Raw genomic sequence first — 20,050 nt, 5'->3', positions numbered from 1 at the left:
CAAAAAGCTGATACTGCACTCTGCTGCACAGTTCCCTTAAATAATTATACAGGTAATGTACAGGCAAAGTGCAGCAACTTCAAATACAATGTTGTTTTCCCTCCAGCTTTCATAACTTAACCTAGCCATTTTATTTGGATCATCATCATTCCAATATATTCAGGTGTTAAATTTCATTTTCAAAATGGCTAGGTTAAGTTATGAAAGCTGGAGGGAAAACAACATTGTATTTGAAGTTACTGCACTTTGCCTGTACATTACCTGTATAATTATTTAAGGGAACTGTGCAGCAGAGTGCAGTATCTGCTTTTTGGGGGTTAATTAAAATAATTAAGTCATATTTTTGTATGCCTAAAGATTACTTCATTAATACATGTTAAATCTGGGTACTATCATCTATCTACCTATAACACATTTGGATGGCAAGTCAAAACACTTTAAAGCCATTTTTCTCAGTTTCACTTTTTTGAAGTTACTGCGGTCTGCCTTGACAGGGCAGTATGGGTTTTTGCCTATTAGCCTACAAGTTCTCATTTTGTATCTTTAAAAATGGATATTTATTGTATGTTTTTAGTTAATTGTTTTGTTTTTTATTTCTATTTATAGCGTCTGTGAAAGGGTTTGTCATGATTCTAAATCAAAACTAATTTATTTGCCACAAAAACACAGCCTATTGACAGACATTCCATTCCAAATGTCCCAGACATTCCATTCCAAATGGCCCTGGCTGGCATCAGTGCATGTACAATGCATGTGGTAATGAATTGCCGATCGTTTGGACCCTTTACAGTAAACTCAATAAATACTGAGCCCTGCAGTCAGTGTCCACCACTTGAACACTTCACTTACTGAGTGTTACTGTTGCAAGAAGGAACTTGATTTTGCAATTCCAACATGATGAGTCTATCTCTATCGAACAGAAAGAGGAGTTCTGTCTGGGTTCACTTCAAGGAAGGAGCAGCAGGCAATGCAATATGTATTCTGTGCAAGAAGAGCCTTTCATACAAGAATGGGTCTACAACTAATCTTTCCAGGCATCTAAAACTGGTGCATCTGTGTGTCCTAAAACTGGCGGAAGCAAGAATGCAAGAACACATCCAGGAAACTGAGAAAATATCCAGTGAGAGTGCCTCTTCGCCTCCAGTCAGCATGGAGGTTGATGGTGCCACTGCCAGGCCTGCTGCAGTGGCTGCAGTCGATACAGTTAAGAAGCCGAAAGCCTTTCAAACAAATCTCACAAACTTTGTGGCAAGGCCTTTCGATGAACTGGCGCAGAGAAAGGGTGACGATTTTATGGCCCAGACTTTGCAAAGTGATGAAGACCAAACTTTGCATCGTGGCGACATCGGTTCCTTCAGAGAGGATCTTCAGCAAAACCGGGCAGTTGGTTTCTGAGCGAAGAAATCGGCTGAAGGGAGACAAAGTCAGTTAACTGGTTTTCCTCAACGCAAACAGTGAAGTGTGACTAAAATGACAAAAAAAAGAACTGAAAAAAAAGAAAACTGTGCACAAATACTGCCACTTAAATTCAATGTCATGCTTTTTTTCCACATTTAATTTCTTGTTTATTTGAATTGATGCTTTAGCCTATACTATTATTATAGCTTACATTTTTTTTGTATAGCTCTTTAATTTTTAGTTTAGTTTTTTTGTCGCCATGTGCTTTTTGAGATCACACAGAGGCTATTATCAGTATTGTATTTTTCAACATACTGCATTTTTCATTTGATCTCTACCTTAATATGTTCTTATTTTTGTTGCACTGTATGATAATTGATGTTGTACTTAAGCTACTTATTTCTTGGTTTCAAAATTAAAAAAAACTATTTTAACTGAATTTTAATTGTACATTATTTTATTTCAAAGAACGCTGTCTTGTCACAGTCACACACAATTCAATTCAAAGGGTTTTATTGACATGAGAAAACATTGAAGTATTTATGAACAGTTTGCAGAATGGGTACATTTCACATGAAAGCACGACGTGAGTCGACATAGGTTTAACATAGCATTAGTTGGTTTCTTTTATTATCCTTTGGCGGAATTATAGGTCAATGTGTAACTTTAATATTTCCGTTGGTGTACTATACTACTGCCGTCCGTCACTGGACCATGCGTGTCCCGACACCGACGCATGCTGCGCCTGCTGTGTGCTGTGAGTCACAGTCGTCAGTCAGTCACACTTATTTAACATGATCAAATAATTATTATAATATTTTTTACTTCACTTTGAAATATTATAGTGAAATATTTTGCAATGTTGTCGCATTTATCTTGTTGAAATCCTCCAACAGGCTCTTTTTTGTAAGTTGACTGGTTTGCACACCAATAATACAGTGCAATAATAGAATAGTAGAATAGATAGTAAAATTATGCAATAGAATGGCCAGAGTAAAATAGTGCTACAGTACAATCAACAGCGGGGTGTATTAGAAGGCTATGGTGAAGAGGTACGTTTTTAGCTTATTTCTGAAAATATTAAGATATCTAGCTTCCCTAATGTCCATAGGTAGTGTTACAAAGGGTCAGATTAAACCGAATATATGTATTTATTGATTGATATATATTGCATAATATTTGTATATCGTTTGATATCCCTTGTGTATTCTTTGTACATATACACGGAATATCCCTTTAGCCCAGACCATAATATTTCATTCTCCTATTGGACAGCGGTCCACCGGCGCCAGAGCCGCGCCTCCGGAGTCAGGTTCAAAGTCACCGTCAAGACATGTCTGGACATGCCCGGCCTTGCCCAGGGATACGAGACAGAAATGTCGTTGGCACTAGTTTGTTCACCGTGCATATAAATACGGTGCAGGTGAATACAGAAGCACTTAGTCTTAGTCTTAGTCTTAGTCTTACTTAGTCAGAAGTCAAGAGTTACCCAATAAGTTGAAGCCTCACCCACGATACAACGTGCGGTGAAGTATGGCCTGTTTGGCCCCAGAATAGAGCATTGAGACTGCGTGCGAATTAATAACTGAATTGTCAGAGTTTGGCGCTATACCGTCGAGCGCGACATATTTCTATTAAGTCAGTGATAGTCTATTTGTGTATAGTGTATCGTGCGGCTAAAGTTCTACAGTGACCAGCATCCCCAACGCTTCCTCGTATTAGCTAGAGTTCTTATCCAGGCTGGGCTGCTTTCATTGCGCTTTCACCCGAGGAGACCTAGACGAGAACCGTGTGGACATGTACACTGGATTAATCTACCCGACGACTACATAGCCCTTTGCGGCTGGAATATATTTGCTTTGGTCCTGTGATTTATGGAGCGGAGAATCGCAGACGCCTGCACGTGTTGGATTTACCCCGCTAGGAGCCAAGTCGAGTCGGCGCCTCAGAGAGCCTGAGGCCGGCTAGCTTTCTTCACTGTGGAGCTACAGTCTACGGAGAACAGCTGTATTCGTCTGTGGATCAAGAGGCTATTGCACCGTCTCCTGTACTTGGAGTCTCCTTAGTCATCGTTGACCAGACTCTCTACTACCGACAGATCTTCTACCCCTGCTGGCTTACAACCAGGGGGACCCTTCCAGTATCTCCCGCTATATTACTAGTGTACCATAGATATAATTCCCTAAGATTCAGGTTGTATAATTACCTCCTGCGTAACCAGAGAATGGACATTCATTGTTGATTTGCCTACGCACATTCCTTTGCCTTACAAGTGCATTCAAAGTATATCGAGAAGTATTATGTACCTTTTGCTGCAATAAATACTTAAAGACAACTTTGTGTAGAACCGGTTCATTGTGGGAAGTGTTCATTATATTCATATATCATGTACTGTATGGCCAGTAATTAAAGTACATAAAGCGGTAGTGGTTTAATGATACCATACTTATCAATACAGTCAGGGAATTGTACCCCTCAGTTACAATTGGTCCTTCGAGCCGGATGGTAACTAGTGTAATATTAATATAGTGGTATTAATATTGACATGGCCTATGATGAACACTCCACAAAACGGTTCTCCTAAAGTAGATCGCCCGCAGCGTAGACGGCAGACACCTCAGTACTTAGAGGATTATGTTGCCAATATACTACCTAGCCTTCTACAGACGGTAAACGCGGAAAAAGTAGATAGTAAAATTATGTCCGACCCTATCGCCCAGGCTACCCCGCCAATAGAGGCCCTAGTGGGTTCTAACGTAACTGACCAAGCTCACGGTAGGGACCAGGAGGGACCTGACACGACTTTACCCCCCGCCAAGACCGAAGAAGTAGTCCCCGGAGAGCTCCAGGATAAAGACAGCTCTCCAGGGATGGAACCCGACCCACCACAAGAAGAGACGCGCACCCAGGAGATGGATCTCCTCGGTACGCGACAGGAGAACGGATCTCCAACGAGTACTGCCGGGAGCCGATCGCCTCGACCGGCGTCTTCCCCCAGCGAGGCGGACAAGATGCTGGCGCAGGCACTCATCGCCACCCTGGCAGCCTCCACCGAACGCGATCGACTTCAAGCGCAACAGACGCGCGAGCGCGAACATTTTGCAACCGAGCGAGAGCGCTTCCAGGCGCAACAAAGGAGTGAAGACGACCGCATAAGACTGGAGACCAGACGCCTTCAGACGGAAGAGAACATTGAAAGAAGCCGCGCCGATGCACAGCACGCCGCCGCCAATGCACAGCGCGACGTCGCAAATGCACAGCTCCACGCCGCCCATGCCAGCGCCAATGCCCAGCGCGACGCCGCCAACGCACAGCGCGACGCCGCCCAGGCCAGCGCCAATGCGCAGCGCGACGCCGCCAATGCCCAGCGCGAAGCAGCGCGCGATGCAGCCCATGCCCAGTGCGAGGCAGAGCGCGACCGGCTGCAGGCGCAGCTGATGGACAAATTGGTTGCCATGGCGACACCCCCTCTCTCCGCACGGAGCTCCCGGAGATCGTCACGACAAGGGTCTAGGACGCATTCCCCTACCCGACCAAGCGACCCGGGACCCCGCCAACAGGAGGATCCTGTCCACGTCTCCGAACCCCCTCCCCGGCCGGTTCATACGAGACCCAGCAACCGGGAAGAACCGGACCACGCCGAGAGACTGAACAGAAGACTCCAGGTCCTCGCAGAGGAAGAGGAGGAGGAAGAGGAGGAATGTCAAGCCGACCAGCAGCAACGTACTCTGGACCAGGAGGCCCAGTACAGCCCAGAAGTCAGCCCCGAGGCACTGCGCTACAAACCCCCGACTCAACTCACGGGTGAGTTTGACGCACCGCCAGCCCAGAGGAACAGCACCTGGGTACCCGGCCCTTGGTACCCACCAAGTACCAGCCCAAGACGACACGTAAGAGGAGACTCGCCTAGGAGGCCTCTCCCCCAACGCTCACCGATGTGCCAGTCATCCATGGCATCGTACCTTGGCACACCGACATTCCCGGACTTCACACACGAGAACAGAGCACAGTACACAGAGCTACGAATGTGCCTAGAGACAATGATGTCCGATGTAGTTGATGAACCGTACAAATATGCTATCCTACTGAAGCACCTCAAGGTGCCCCGAGCGCACAATATAGCGCTGGCCTATGCCACCTCTACTACCCCATACACCGCGGCTCTAGCAGCACTCGACCAAAGATATGGACGCATATGGGACTACGTAATACAAGAGATAAGGCATATTGATCGCCTACCCCCAGCCACAGACAATCGCTCACTAGATGACCTGTCTATCAAGGTACAATCCCTGGTAGGGATGCTGGGGGCGCAAAGAGAAAAGGGTATGCACGAACTGTACGCAAACTCTAATGTCGAGAGGATTTTAGAGAAGCTTCCGCCCGCCCGACAAGAGCGCTTCAGGCGGCAAAGAGACCACCGTGATCCTAACGGTCCCGAGCCATCCCTCCTAGACCTAGCCGACTTCCTGGCGAGAGAAGTCAACAGCCTACGGTTGGATACGTTCATGCGGAGCACACCAAGCTCCAGAGAGGGACCTAGGAGAGCAAACGATGGCCGCAGATTGGTGACCGTCATGCACCAATCAGAATCAGTACCGAGCAGCAAGAACCACAACACCCCCTCGACGAAAGAGGACCAGTGGAAGATTGAGTGCCAGTACTGTGAGGGAGAACATCGGCTGTACCAATGCGACACTTTCGGGAAGCTGACCACGGACGAGGTGAGTCAGTGGATCAAGGACCACCGCCGCTGCTTCCGCTGCGCGCGCAGCCACCTAGCAGCTGAGTGCCGCTTGAAGAAGAAGTGCAGCAGGTGCGGTGGCACCCACTTGGAGGTCCTGCATGACATCAACAGGCGTCAGCCAGGACAACAGAGTGGGCCTGTCGCGGTAATGTACCATGCCGAGGCGGTGGCACCAGTACCGAAGAGCCACCAGACCGCTCCCTACTGTACCTACTGCGACGGCGGACACTGGCTGGCACAGTGCGCCAAATATAAGACACTGAACCCCGTTCAAGTTAACCAGTGGAGTGAGGCGGCCCAGGCGGGTGCCGCTTACCGCGCAGGGGCGGCCCAGGCGGGCGCCGCTTACCGCGCAGCACGGTGCGGAGCCCACCAGAAGATCCAAGGCAACCGACCAACAGGAGTGCTCCACATTGACCAGCATAGCGGGACCCCCCGAGTGCTCCTCAAAGTGGTCAGAGTGCTCCTGAGCTACGAGGACAAGGTCCTGGACACTTACGCCGTCCTGGACGATGGGTCTGAAAAGACTCTCCTCCTCGCTTCCGCAGCAGCCCAGTTGGGCCTGCGGGGTGTCAAAGATACCATGACCATACGCACCATCAGAAGGGACCAGAAGACCATAAAAGGTGAAAAGGTCTCCTTCAAGATAGCAGCGGTGGACCAGCCCGAGAAGCAGTATAGTATAACCAACGTCTTCACCAGCCACGACATAGGCTTGACTCAGTACACCTACCCCATCCCACAGCTGATGGCCAAATATGTGCACCTACGTCAACTACCTATACCGCTTATCGACGGCGCCACACCGACCCTGCTCATCGGCTCCGACCATGCGGACCTCATTCTCCCAATTGAGGCGGCCCACATCGGACCCAAAGGATGCCCAGTCGCGGTTCAGACCCGACTGGGATGGACGCTCCAGGGCCCCCTCTACGGACTTGACAGTCAACCCACGTCTACACGCTGCCTACACACAAAGGCGAGCGACACCGGCCACTCCCTCGTACAGCAGAGGCTATTGACATTAAGCGAGAGGCCCGTGAGAGAACCGTGGGCACCAGAGGGAGTTCGGAACTCCACCCCCCTCAGCTGCGCTTCAGACGTAGCTGACCTCGAACCCAGCACCCCAAGCGACTCCTTGACGGGGCGGCCGGGACCGGCCCCTCCTCAGACGGGGTACAGAGCAAACAAGAGAAACAGACGGAGGAGGAGGAGGCACAGCCAAGCACAGATCAAAGCAGTCTCAGGCCCGCTTCCTCCTAAGCCCCCCTTCATCCCGTCCAGTCGTCATGACCATAGGCCAGTCACAACCCCGAGCTGCGTGGCCGGCCGGCCGCGTAAGCAAAGTGACCACTGGTGCCGACGGAAAGGTCAGAGTGGCAGAATTGCTCGTCCAAGGGCGGACCTACAACCGACCCGTGGCGAGGCTGATAGAGTCGCCAAGGCTCCCCGACTCGCTTAATGACGACCATGACCACTGACTTTGTGAACTGCCTACCCTCACAACGGACATTGAGTAGTGGACAGTGCGGTTAATCTGTCTCTGCTTAGCTAATTAGGTGGGACTAATTAGGGGGCGGCTGTTACAAAGGGTCAGATTAAACCGAATATATGTATTTATTGATTGATATATATTGCATAATATTTGTATATCGTTTGATATCCCTTGTGTATTCTTTGTACATATACACGGAATATCCCTTTAGCCCAGACCATAATATTTCATTCTCCTATTGGACAGCGGTCCACCGGCGCCAGAGCCGCGCCTCCGGAGTCAGGTTCAAAGTCACCGTCAAGACATGTCTGGACATGCCCGGCCTTGCCCAGGGATATGAGACAGAAATGTCGTTGGCACTAGTTTGTTCACCGTGCATATAAATACGGCGCAGGTGAATACAGAAGCACTTAGTCTTAGTCTTAGTCTTACTTAGTCAGAAGTCAAGAGTTACCCAATAAGTTGAAGCCTCACCCACGATACAACGTGCGGTGAAGTATGGCCTGTTTGGCCCCAGAATAGAGCATTGAGACCGCGTGCGAATTAATAACTGAATTGTCAGAGTTTGGCGCTATACCGTCGAGCGCGACATATTTCTATTAAGTCAGTGATAGTCTATTTGTGTATAGTGTATCGTGCGGCTAAAGTTCTACAGTGACCAGCATCCCCAACGCTTCCTCGTATTAGCTAGAGTTCTTATCCAGGCTGGGCTGCTTTCATTGCGCTTTCACCCGAGGAGACCTAGACGAGAACCGTGTGGACATGTACACTGGATTAATCTACCCGACGACTACATAGCCCTTTGCGGCTGGAATATATTTGCTTTGGTCCTGTGATTTATGGAGCGGAGAATCGCCGACGCCTGCACGTGTTGGATTTACCCCGCTAGGAGCCAAGTCGAGTCGGCGCCTCAGAGAGCCTGAGGCCGGCTAGCTTTCTTCACTGTGGAGCTACAGTCTACGGAGAACAGCTGTATTCGTCTGTGGATCAAGAGGCTATTGCACCGTCTCCTGTACTTGGAGTCTCCTTAGTCATCGTTGACCAGACTCTCTACTACCGACAGATCTTCTACCCCTGCTGGCTTACAACCAGGGGGACCCTTCCAGTATCTCCCGCTATATTACTAGTGTACCATAGATATAATTCCCTAAGATTCAGGTTGTATAATTACCTCCTGCGTAACCAGAGAATGGACATTCATTGTTGATTTGCCTACGCACATTCCTTTGCCTTACAAGTGCATTCAAAGTATATCGAGAAGTATTATGTACCTTTTGCTGCAATAAATACTTAAAGACAACTTTGTGTAGAACCGGTTCATTGTGGGAAGTGTTCATTATATTCATATATCATGTACTGTATGGCCAGTAATTAAAGTACATAAAGCGGTAGTGGTTTAATGATACCATACTTATCAATACAGTCAGGGAATTGTACCCCTCAGTTACAGGTAGTGTGTTCCATAACTTTGGTGCATAGTTAGCAAAGGCTGCATCCCTGATTTTCATCTAACATTGTAGATGATCGCAATGTTTATCCTTTGTATATAAGGAGGAGGACCTTGAAATCAATTCTAAATGTTACCGATGATTACTGATGTAAACAGGGGGATCCTGATGTAAACAAGACGAAAGTCTTTCTCTGGTCTGCATCCCCTTAACAATTGTATGTATAATTGTATGTAATTGTATAACATCGGCCAATTTTTTTTCATATTTTGGCTTACAGAACTTCCTCCGGAATTGTCAATGATCCGTGAGCCGTGAGTCGCTTACGTGAATCAGTTCAATGCGGTGAGCGTGTATCGAATCGCTCACTCACTGAAATTATCCGTTTGGCACATCACTATGCCTGACCTCAGCAGCATGAACAGGCTGTTGTTGGGGTGGTGAGGGTCTTTCATTATTCTGCAGGCTCTGGATTTGCACCTCTTGTTGTATAGAACCTGCAGTTATACTAACTCCTCGAATCACAGTTGTGGGCGGTGGCTACAACAACAGTAGTGGCTGAGGTATGCAGATCAGATCCTCTAGTCTACACCTCACAGATCGAGTACATTTAGAATGGCTTGTTTCAGTGGGGGGAGTTCCTGTCTCAGCTGAACTGCAGAAACTGCAATTGGTACAGATTTCACTTCACTTCATTTTGTCAGTGTTGGTACAACCCCATGTTGCTTTAAAAAATGTTTACGAATAGGGGACCTTTAAATCATCTAAAACTTAAAACTCTGAACCTCAAGCTAAGACGGAACGCTGCTTTGTTTTTAGCACTTAATTCTTGTCTCGCCAGTAGATGAAAACAAGCAACACACATGATACCAAAGCACCTCAAAGGCACTAAAAACAAGATTACAAACATCACAAAACAAACTGGTCAGACTTCTACTTGACCTTACCCCTAGAACCCACCTCACCCCTGCCCACTTTGACAACCTAGGATGGCTTAGAGTAGACGACAGACTACAGCATTTATATAGAGCTTTTATCCAAAGTGCTTTACAACTTATACCTCACATTCACTCACAGACGGCAGAGGTGCCAACCTGCTCATCAGGAGCAATTGGGGGTTAAGCGTCTTGCCTTACACTCTATTAGCACAACAGATATTGAACTTGAAAACAAGAGATCTAATGTGATTAAGATCCATTAACACAACAGACATTGAACTTGGAACACATGAGATCTAATGTGATTAAGATCCATTAACACAACAGACATTGAACTTGAAAACAAGAGATCTAATGTACATTAAACTTGAAAACAAGAGATCTAATGTACATTGAACTTGAAAACAAGAGATCTAATGTACATTAAACTTGAAAACAGTCTGTCTCCTCTCCCTCCATCCCAACAGGGGGGTAGAGTGACTAGCCTGTGTATATGTAGGTGTGACATTGGAATGTGGCGCAACCCCCACACACACACACACACACCATTGAAATGCTAATTGTTGGCGCAGCAGGCACACAGGTTGGTTGTCCTCAAAGATGGTCACTGGTGCATAATAATTTCCACTGTCCATTCCTTTTAATAACTGCACTCTATTTTTTGTATCACAAACAGTACTGTATTTGCAAATCTGGTATGTCAAATGTATGAATGTAGCAGTACTGTCTGGTATGTCAAATGTATGAATGTAGCAGTACTGTCTATCTATCTGTATGTCGTGTATGTCATATATGTTGGGGGACCCTGATGTAAACAAGACGAAAGTATTTCTCTGGTCTGCATCCCCTTAACAATTGTATGTATTGAGCTGTACTGTACTGTACCCATTCTGCAATCTGTTAAAATTTGATTTTACATTTACATTTAGTCATTTAGCTGACGCTTTTATCCAAAGCGACTTACAAGTTCTATACGACAGGTCATCAGGAAGGGCACAACTCTTATCAGCTGAGTAACAATGTTCATCAAAGTGTTGCGTGTTACAGTGTAGGTTAGTTTATTATGACAAGTGCATGACAGTAAGGTTAGTTAGGTGTGATTTAAAACATTCCATAGATTTTTACCATCATTTCTCACATCATATAACCATTGTTTAAAATATTCCCTTTTTTCACGCCTCTGACTGCAGAGTGGAATGATAATGATGATGAGGATGGCGCATGCTTTTCTCCTCAACCCTTTCTACTACATTATAACTGCTGTTCTGATTCTGGTTACTGTATGTGTACTGTACTTCAATATGTTTGAAAAATAAAATGATAAAAAAAAGAACCAGCTTTTTTGGAGTCTGTTTTAGCGACAATGATACAGTATGTCTACAGTATGTAGACATATGATGAATTGAAAACGGGGGACCCATAGAACCATAGAACAGTGGTCACCAACCTTTTTAAGCCCAAGATCAATTTTTTTTTGGTGAAGGCAAGATCTACCTATTGAAGCGTTGAGAGAAAAAGACAGCCAAGATTGTACTTTAAACTAAATGACTTTTATTTGCCTGTATTCTAATTACATGCAATGCTTTGGTCCAACATTTTAACTGTAATGTGTACTTTCTCAGTCAGTGCTAAGTGCAGTCATCTTATGCAGCATCACTTTTCACATCAAAACAAAAGTAGAACTGTAATGTGGACCTTCTCCTATTAATTAACATGGCCAAACATATTTACAATTAGCATTTTATAAAGTAGAACTGTAATATGTACTTTCTCAGTCAGTGCTAAGTGCAGTCCTCTTATGCAGCATCACTTTTCACATCAAAACAAAAGTAGAACTGTAATGTGGACTGTATCACAGGTCAATCACAAATGTCTCTCTAATCCTTGAGAACAATGCTGTCTCCCAGATTCACCAAAGCAGCACAGACTCGGATGATCTTGTCGATGCTGCTGTATTGATCACGATTGGCTTCACCTGCTAGACTCTGAACACAGCGAATTGGAACTGGACCCTTTAGTATTGTGTATCGGTTATTGACTAGTCCAATCACCCTCTCAATGTGGATCCGCACTGATGAGATTTTACGGGCTCTCTCCACCTCCTCTGCAGACAGCTGCTTCTTGTTCCTCGTAAATGGGGTTAGAATTAGTTGTGCACCGCAAACAGATCTGATCCCCGGGCATGTGCAGCGCAGGGTTTATAAATCCACACTCCCTGACAATAGGATATCTGAGGCTCTGCCTCCCCAGGCCTGGGACACGAAGTTAATGTGACCCACTGGGCTGCATGATATGAACACTTTCACTGTGGCGTGGCGTTTGTAGGAGGAATAGCACTGAGCACGAGCTTTAAAGAGTTCTGGCTGCATCGATGAAAATTTCAAAACAATCTATGATCGATGTGAGACGAGGAAACTTTGTTTTGAATACTGGGGGGATGGTTGAGAATATGTGGTCCCTGTCCTGCCATTTAATCAAGAAGTCAAGCTTGACGTACATCAGGTCTATCCAGGTCCAGAACACTTTGATGACTGTTGCCTTTGACACACATCTGATGTGGGAGATGAGGTCAAAGGACATGTTGTGATGCAGTTTGACAAGGGTGATAAATAGCTGATCTATGGGTGAGATTATGGTGCTCCTTGTCTTCTCTGTGTGCAAGAAAGAAAACAAGTGCTGAAGCACTGGCCAGGTAACACCTGTCATCATCTTGCATTTGGTGTCGTTGCTGTCCACAGATGAAGCGGTCAAGGAGCTTGACTCGACCTTGGTTTTCTGTTGGTCACCATCCTCCTTGGCTGCATCCCTCTCCTTTTTGCACGCCGCTCATGGCGACTGATGTTCGTTGACGTAGATGGTGTAGACTGTGATGTTGAAGGGAATACAGATGGTATGTAGTCTGGGTGTGTTTGGTCATTGACCTTTGCTCCTGAATGAATGAATGAATGAATGAATTAATGAATGAATGAATGAATGAATGAATGAATGAATGAATGAATGAATGAATGAATGAATGAATGAATGAATGAAAACGTTATTAACAGATTGCAGAATGGGTACAATACAGTACGGCTCAATACACACAATTGTTAAGGGGATGCAGACCAGAGAAAGACGTTTGTCTTGTTTACATCAGGGTCCCCCATTTTCAATTCATAGTGACATTTATGACATACACAACATACATGACATCATGACATTTATGGCATAGGGACATACATGACATACAGGTATATAGTACTGTTACATTTGTGACATAATATGATATGCAAATATACAGTACTGTTACCCATAGATCCTGACAGAGAGTATATACATATGACATGTATATTACAAGCAATACGACTATTCAATAACAAGTCCTTAGAGCAAGGACAACACTGAATGTGATTGATAAATAGTATACTAGTAACATATAAAAATGAAAAAGGCATGTAGGCTACACTGAGAATGGACTATTATGGGGAAGTAGCTAGCAGTCTCTTAGAGCAAGGACAACAACACTGAATGTGATTGATAAATACTATACTAGTAACATATAAAAATGAAAAAGGCATGTAGGCTACACTGAGAATGGACTATTATGGGGAAGTAGCTAGAGACTGCTAGCTAATCAATCAATCAGCTAGCAGCTAACATCTGCTGTTTACAGCCTCACAGCCAATACAACTTAATTTACTATATAAATATTTGTTCCTTATTCTCACCTGTTATGAAATGGGTAGAGCAGACATACGTAGAATTTGACTTGGGGGACCAGGGTCTGCTTTGGTCGACTCTCCCGTCTGCATCTACGTGTGCCCTCTTGATACTGTAGCTGCTAGCCACTTTTCCCTCCATGATTCCTCGACGGGTATTATATAAAACTGCAGATTTGGGTATTTTTTTTGTCATTAGTACAATGCGTAACACAGCAGCTCTTTGGCATTGTGAAGGACTGAAGAAAATTCCGCTTGAAAGTCTTTAAATTGCCGCTTTAACGATCCGTTTCTCCACTAAATGAAGCGTACACAATGTACTGTACCAGACTGAACAGGTTCTCCCCACGCTGAAGTTGCGTAGCAACAACAGACAAGAAGTTGACTTCGAGAATAACTCATGTACAAATACCGATATGCCCTACTTTGTTTACTTGTTTATTGCACAATGTCGCTCTATTGGTTGGATTCTTATTATATATTATTACTATTGTATTATGCACATCGTTGCGGGCAATTTCATTTTATAAATAATAAAAAAATATATATATCAGAATGGCTGGGATTCAAACCGGGGTCGTCCACTTGAGAGGTATGAGCATTAACCGTTACACCACGGTACCAGACAAAATAGATCCATTATATATACACAATATACACATTGACTGCTCCATTCGACAGGTTTTAACTGGTTAATTATTTTATTCAGCAACATTGCGTGTTTACACAACCGCTTTACCGCTTTGACGTACGTCGGCTTGTTTTGTTCCAGGTAACCATAGTTAAATTCCATTCCTGCATAAACGCGGATCATTGTTCAGCATTCCTAAGCAATTAGCCGTCATTGTAATTTAAAGGTTTAGAACGCCTATTCACATATACGCCTGTAGACATATTGTATGGTATTTATTTTAGACAACAAAACATATACAGATCGTTATACAGTATATACTGTAGGACGTTGTAGCGTCCGTCTAATGACTTTGTGCCTCCTGGCGGCATAAAACAACAGCAGCCTGGGTTCCCAATTAATTCCAACGACGTGATATCACCGTGCGCGCGTCGCGGCAAAGCGTCCATGAAAACTAAAGGCTTCATCTGTAATGCTCACGGATTAAGTGATTGGTGGTGACCTCGTATTGAGGCTAGATAACTGTAGGGCTCCAGGATGCTGCCATTTTAAAAGCAAATGTCTCCCAAAATAATCTATTATACCTCGGAATCTGAGAAAGGAGTACCTGTTTGCTTAGATCAAACTGGCAAAGTAGTTTATTCAAACCAGTTTATACTAGTTGTCAGAAACATATTTTAGAGATAAAGTTGATGAGCAAGAAAGCCGATATTTTCTTTTTGAAAACGGGAGCAGAGATCCAGGTTACGATGTGGCACAGCAAGGCTGGCAGCAAGCGGGGTACAAAACTAACTACAAACAATAACCTATCCAAAAGCGAACTGAAACACAAAAACAAAGATGGTAGCAACAAAACTGAACACTAGAAACACTTACTATTTAACAGGATACAAGGACAATACCAGGAACGACAGGATAACATGAACTGAGACAGAGTAGCAACCGGGAATGACAGAATACAGGAAACAGAATAATTAACCCACAAGGAAGACAGGGGGGAGCATGCATATATACACACTGATTGGACGAGAGACACCTGGGCCCTGTTCCTCGTACCTGGCTAACTGAGTTAGCCGGATCATTTTCAGCATAGCTTGACTTAAGCCAGACCTTTCCGTTCCCCGACGTTGGATTTTCTAAATCGCTATGGCAACAGATCAAAAAGTTTGAACCTGGTCGAGGGCAGGGTTTAGTTCAGTTAGCTCGATAACCTGCATGGCCACACCCTCACAAAGAGCTTCCTGAAATAATTCTCACAGTCTAGATCCCATTATACCATTCTGAATGGATTTACTTTGACCTAAATAATGCATGTCATATTTACGGCGCTCGGAGTTGTGATACACACACTAGTGGTTATTTTAATAAGGGAGCCTTGCAAATGTGAATCCCGCAGGGATATTTTTAATGAATGAAACCTATCGGGCGCTTGGCTCTGATTAGTTTCATATTCTCCGCTGTTGATGTATTTGCTTAACAGAGCGCCCGGATTGTGTTTCATTCAAGCATAAATTGAAGCGTCTTTATGCGTGGACTGTGGATTATGAATTACGAGGAATCTGAATCTGTGGATTGTTGAATTGTATCACTGTCACTCACACGTTATTGTGATATTGTAACTGGGATTAAAATGTCTGATGAGATGCGCTGTTTGACGGATTTGAGAAATGTAATGAGCCGTTGACATTTGATGAATGCATTTGAGAAAATGCATTTATCTGTTCAAGCACTGTTATCTGATGATGAACAAGGTGTCACTTGTATAAACCAACGGTTAATCAATTCAATGCATGTATGGATGTCCGAAACAGATTAAAACCTGATTAATACTGAAACTGCAAGCCTCCCTCCAAGCCTCTCTGACACCGATATTTCGGGGGTTGCGCCTTGAAAACGTTAGGAACCATGTATTTATATATAAAGTACATGATGCCTAAGCCGTGCGCATACAGTACAGATATCCTCATAAGTATCTATTAATTCGTATCAATTAGATACTCTTTGGGCTTGTTTGTATCTACTTATTCTGAAAGAGTTGAACTAATTATTTTCGCTAGCAATAGATCTCATTCGATTATTCATTCCATTAAGCCTACTGCCAGCAGGCACATTTAAAGAAATATAATCTGATTGATTGGGATAATGAGGGACTTAACATTAGCCTATAGATTATGCATTTAACTTGTCGGCGAAGCTATTGAGCGGTACCCATTCTGCAATCTGTTAATAAAGTTTTAAATCAATCAATCAATCAATCAATGCCGTTAGAAAATCTGGATTTCTGCGATCGACACCTGGTCTTAAAGAAAAAAATGGCTTAAAGAAATAATTTTTTCATCAATACGTTCTCATTTTATAGCGTCTTGAATATAAGCGTTATAAGGGATTTCGACTAGGATATTTCCTGGAAGGCTAGATACAGGCCGCTAAGCTAATAACGTTAAATCCAATGGCATTTCGGCTATACAGAAGCTACAGTTAAAACTCAAACTGCATATGATCGGTATTGATGGTCCACCATGAATGCATGAAGGGGGGGGGGGGGGAACGTTGTTTCTGATTATTGATTACCAATAACCGTGTTAGCCTCAGTAGCCACATTCGTTGACTGGGTGGATGGCTATCAAAACAATGCCTGATCAGCGTGTAATTTACGTGAAAAAGATCTTACCGTGGGCCAGTTGGATCCCCCAGAGCATTTCCCAGTTATCCATCGCCATCTGGTAGATCGATATGTCCATTGGCTGATGATATATTCCTTTACTGCATAGTGAAATCCGCGTCCCAAAACGTAATCTGTGTAACAGGCTATAGGCATCGCTTCAGGTTAGTAGAAAACTACATTGGAAATCCAGAAAAAACAAGACAACTTCTGCCACAGGGAACACTGCATTATCGAGATAGCGCCCCTAAAAGGATCTAGCCTGTAATGCACTTTTTCGAATTCAAAGAGTAGGGTACTTCTGCAGTGCCGCTCGTGACCTTGAGTAGGTTATTAAAATGGAATAAAAGCCAAAACAACCTTGCCATGGACATGTCCGTGGTTGGTCCTTTAAGCATGGTGCCGAACCACAGATTTATCCGTGGCCCGTCCCGAATGTGTTAAGACACCTTTTTATGTCTCATTGTGGCCCTCAGCTTGCATTTCTGATAGCAGGCAGGCATTTTTAACAGAAGACATACCACCTGGTGAAGATTTGTGCTCTACTGAGCCTACTCTTCTAGTTGATTTAAGCATTGTTTTAAGACAACACAATACATGTTTGAGCCCAGAATGACTGTGGCTGGGTGAACTCATTATTCTCTCTCCCTGCTTATCTGTCCTCCCAGGCCAGAATGGGTCAGTGCAAAGTCAGTGCTGGGAGACTCCAACTTCCTCAAGCGCTTGGGGGACTATGACAAGGAGAACATCAAGCCTCAGGTCCTGCAGAAGCTACAGAAATATATCAATAACGACGACTTCGTACCGGAAAAGGTCTGTTTGGATTTAATTTTAAACGTGTTACAGATAGTAGCAGTTAGGACCGTCTACCCCAGGCGAGTGGTTTCTGGCAGTTGCCGTATAATGGTATCAACGAGTAGGGGCGCTCAGGTTACACCAGGTTATTTTTCGTCTCTAGTAAAGGTGGTGGTGAGGAGGGGGAAACAGCCCAGTGTGAGGATTGTTACATTGCTCTGTTCGACATTAGGTTTTTAGTTTATTTTCTAGGTGAAGATAATTTGAAAAATATTTGACACATTTTTGAGTTGGGTAAATAAATACTTTGCTCATTTGTTTGTTACTCAATAGACTGAAATAGCTTCATTCATCCGTAATGCCGGATGTCTCTGTTCTCTGCTTGATATAATTCATTAAAATGTCCAATCTAACTAATTTAGTTTGCTCATAATTACCTGCAGCTGAAGAAAAGTACAGGGACAAACAATTATGTTCCATGATTTTATGAATGAATGAATGAAGTTCATTTTTCGGTCTTGTTTACAGACAAATCAAACACACCTGTGTGGACTTACAAAAGGAAAAAAATAAAAATAAAATCACAAATGTACATATTCAAGGCAAGCTCACACAAAATCCAAACATGCTTATTTTTGCCTATCCTTTACAAATTCTTAAAAACGAAATATATTTTAATATAAAAAGAAAAACTTAAAATATGCTGCAAGATATAATTCTTTGAAAGAAAAAACAAATGTTTGATGTTTTTACTCAAAATTGTACTCCTGAATTATTGTATCCTTTCAGCACCAGAGGCCTAGCCCATCTTAGTTCCTACTGTGCCACCACTCTAAGAGATAGGGCTGTGTGGCTGTGTTTGCAGGGCTATATCTACCTGTATATTCTATATTATAGCTATGGATACTATACTATGGTTTGTAACCGACCTCAAACGCAACGGCACAGACAGGAAGTTCAGAGTTAGCCAAATGCTAGGGCGGATTTATTCACAGAGTCAAAAGAAGGATAAAGTACAATAATCAAACAAACGGGGAGACTGCCTTCGGCAGAGTCATCTGCCGCTCTGCAGAATCCTCCTGGTGATAGTGGTGGGGAATTGGCATGTGACGTTGTAGCGGCTCTGCAGATACTCCCAGCAGATAGTGGTGGGGAATTGGCATGTGACGTTGTAGCGGCTCTGCAGATACTGCCAGCAGATAGTGGTGGGGAATTGGCATGTGACGTTGTAGCGGCTCTGCAGATACTCCCAGCTTTCACTCAAGGTGAAAAACAGAGAGAGAGAGAGATATCAGAAACAGTCCAACGAAACACAGAGGCAGTGTGGTTCCCTCCTCCCTAGCTGGGTCCAGAACCAATTGACAGTGACAGTCTTCAGTGTTCCCCACAACACACAATTTAGCTGAGTTAGTGCAACAAAACGAAGTCTTCAGTGTCTCTTCCAAAACACACAATCAGAATAATCCAGAACCAATTGACAGTGACAGTCTTCAGTGTTCCCCACAACACACAACTTAGCTGAGTCAGTGCAAACAAAACGAAGTCTTCAGTGTCTCTTCTAAAACACACAATCAGAATAATCCAGAGGGGTTTGGTTCCACTCACCCAAGCGCAACGCGTATAGCGCAGCTCCAAACGGGGAACAAGGTTCTCAACAGCGGTTCTCCACGGAAAGGTCCTGGAGAGAAAGTAGACCAGGAACAGCAACAGGGAAAAAGCAGGCAAATGCAGTTGTATTCCAGAACGACCCGACAACGATAGAAGGAAGGTCCTGGTATATAAAGCCCTCTGGGGCGCTAATCACAAACTATGACAGCTGCGCGATGAAAGTGGCAATCGCTCAAAAAGCGTGTTGCGGGGAATGCACCAATCAGCACCATACCTCAGGAGAGCGTGTGGCGGGGAATCAACCAAACCTCACAGTACCCCCCCCCCCCCCCCCCCCCCCCTCCACGGGAGCCACCCGGCGACCAGCCCGACCCGGCTCGCCCGGATGGGCACGATGGAAGTCGGTGATTAGGCCGGGATCTACGATGAGCTGGCGGGAGACCCAGCTCCGTTCCTCCGGGCTGTACCCCTCCCAGTCCACCAGGTACTGGAACCCCCGACCCCGCCGTCGAACGCCCATCAACCGGCGGACCTGCCACTGGGGGTGACCGTCCACCATCACGGGAGGAGGTGGTTCCGGAGCAGGAGGCATCAGGGGACTGAGAGAGACAGGCTTAACCCGGGACACAT

General features: G+C 44.7%; 1 protein-coding gene across 1 annotated transcript in view; it reads left to right on the top strand.

Moving 5' to 3' along the window:
• dnah6 (dynein, axonemal, heavy chain 6) overlaps window positions 1-20,050 on the top strand; it is a gene marked incomplete at both ends in the record, with an annotated part of 372,041 nt that overhangs the window by 174,481 nt on the left and 177,510 nt on the right. Inside the window, 1 exon segment of the mRNA XM_084318285.1 lies at window positions 17,686-17,830. Coding sequence (XP_084174411.1) covers window positions 17,686-17,830 — 145 coding nt within the window.

Source organism: Notolepis coatsorum, assembly GCF_963971535.1.
Source record: "Notolepis coatsorum genome assembly, chromosome: 7".
NCBI lineage: Eukaryota > Metazoa > Chordata > Actinopteri > Aulopiformes > Paralepididae > Notolepis > Notolepis coatsorum.
The sequence above is the reverse complement of the archived record's forward strand: the minus strand, read 5'-3'. Positions and strand labels throughout refer to the sequence as shown.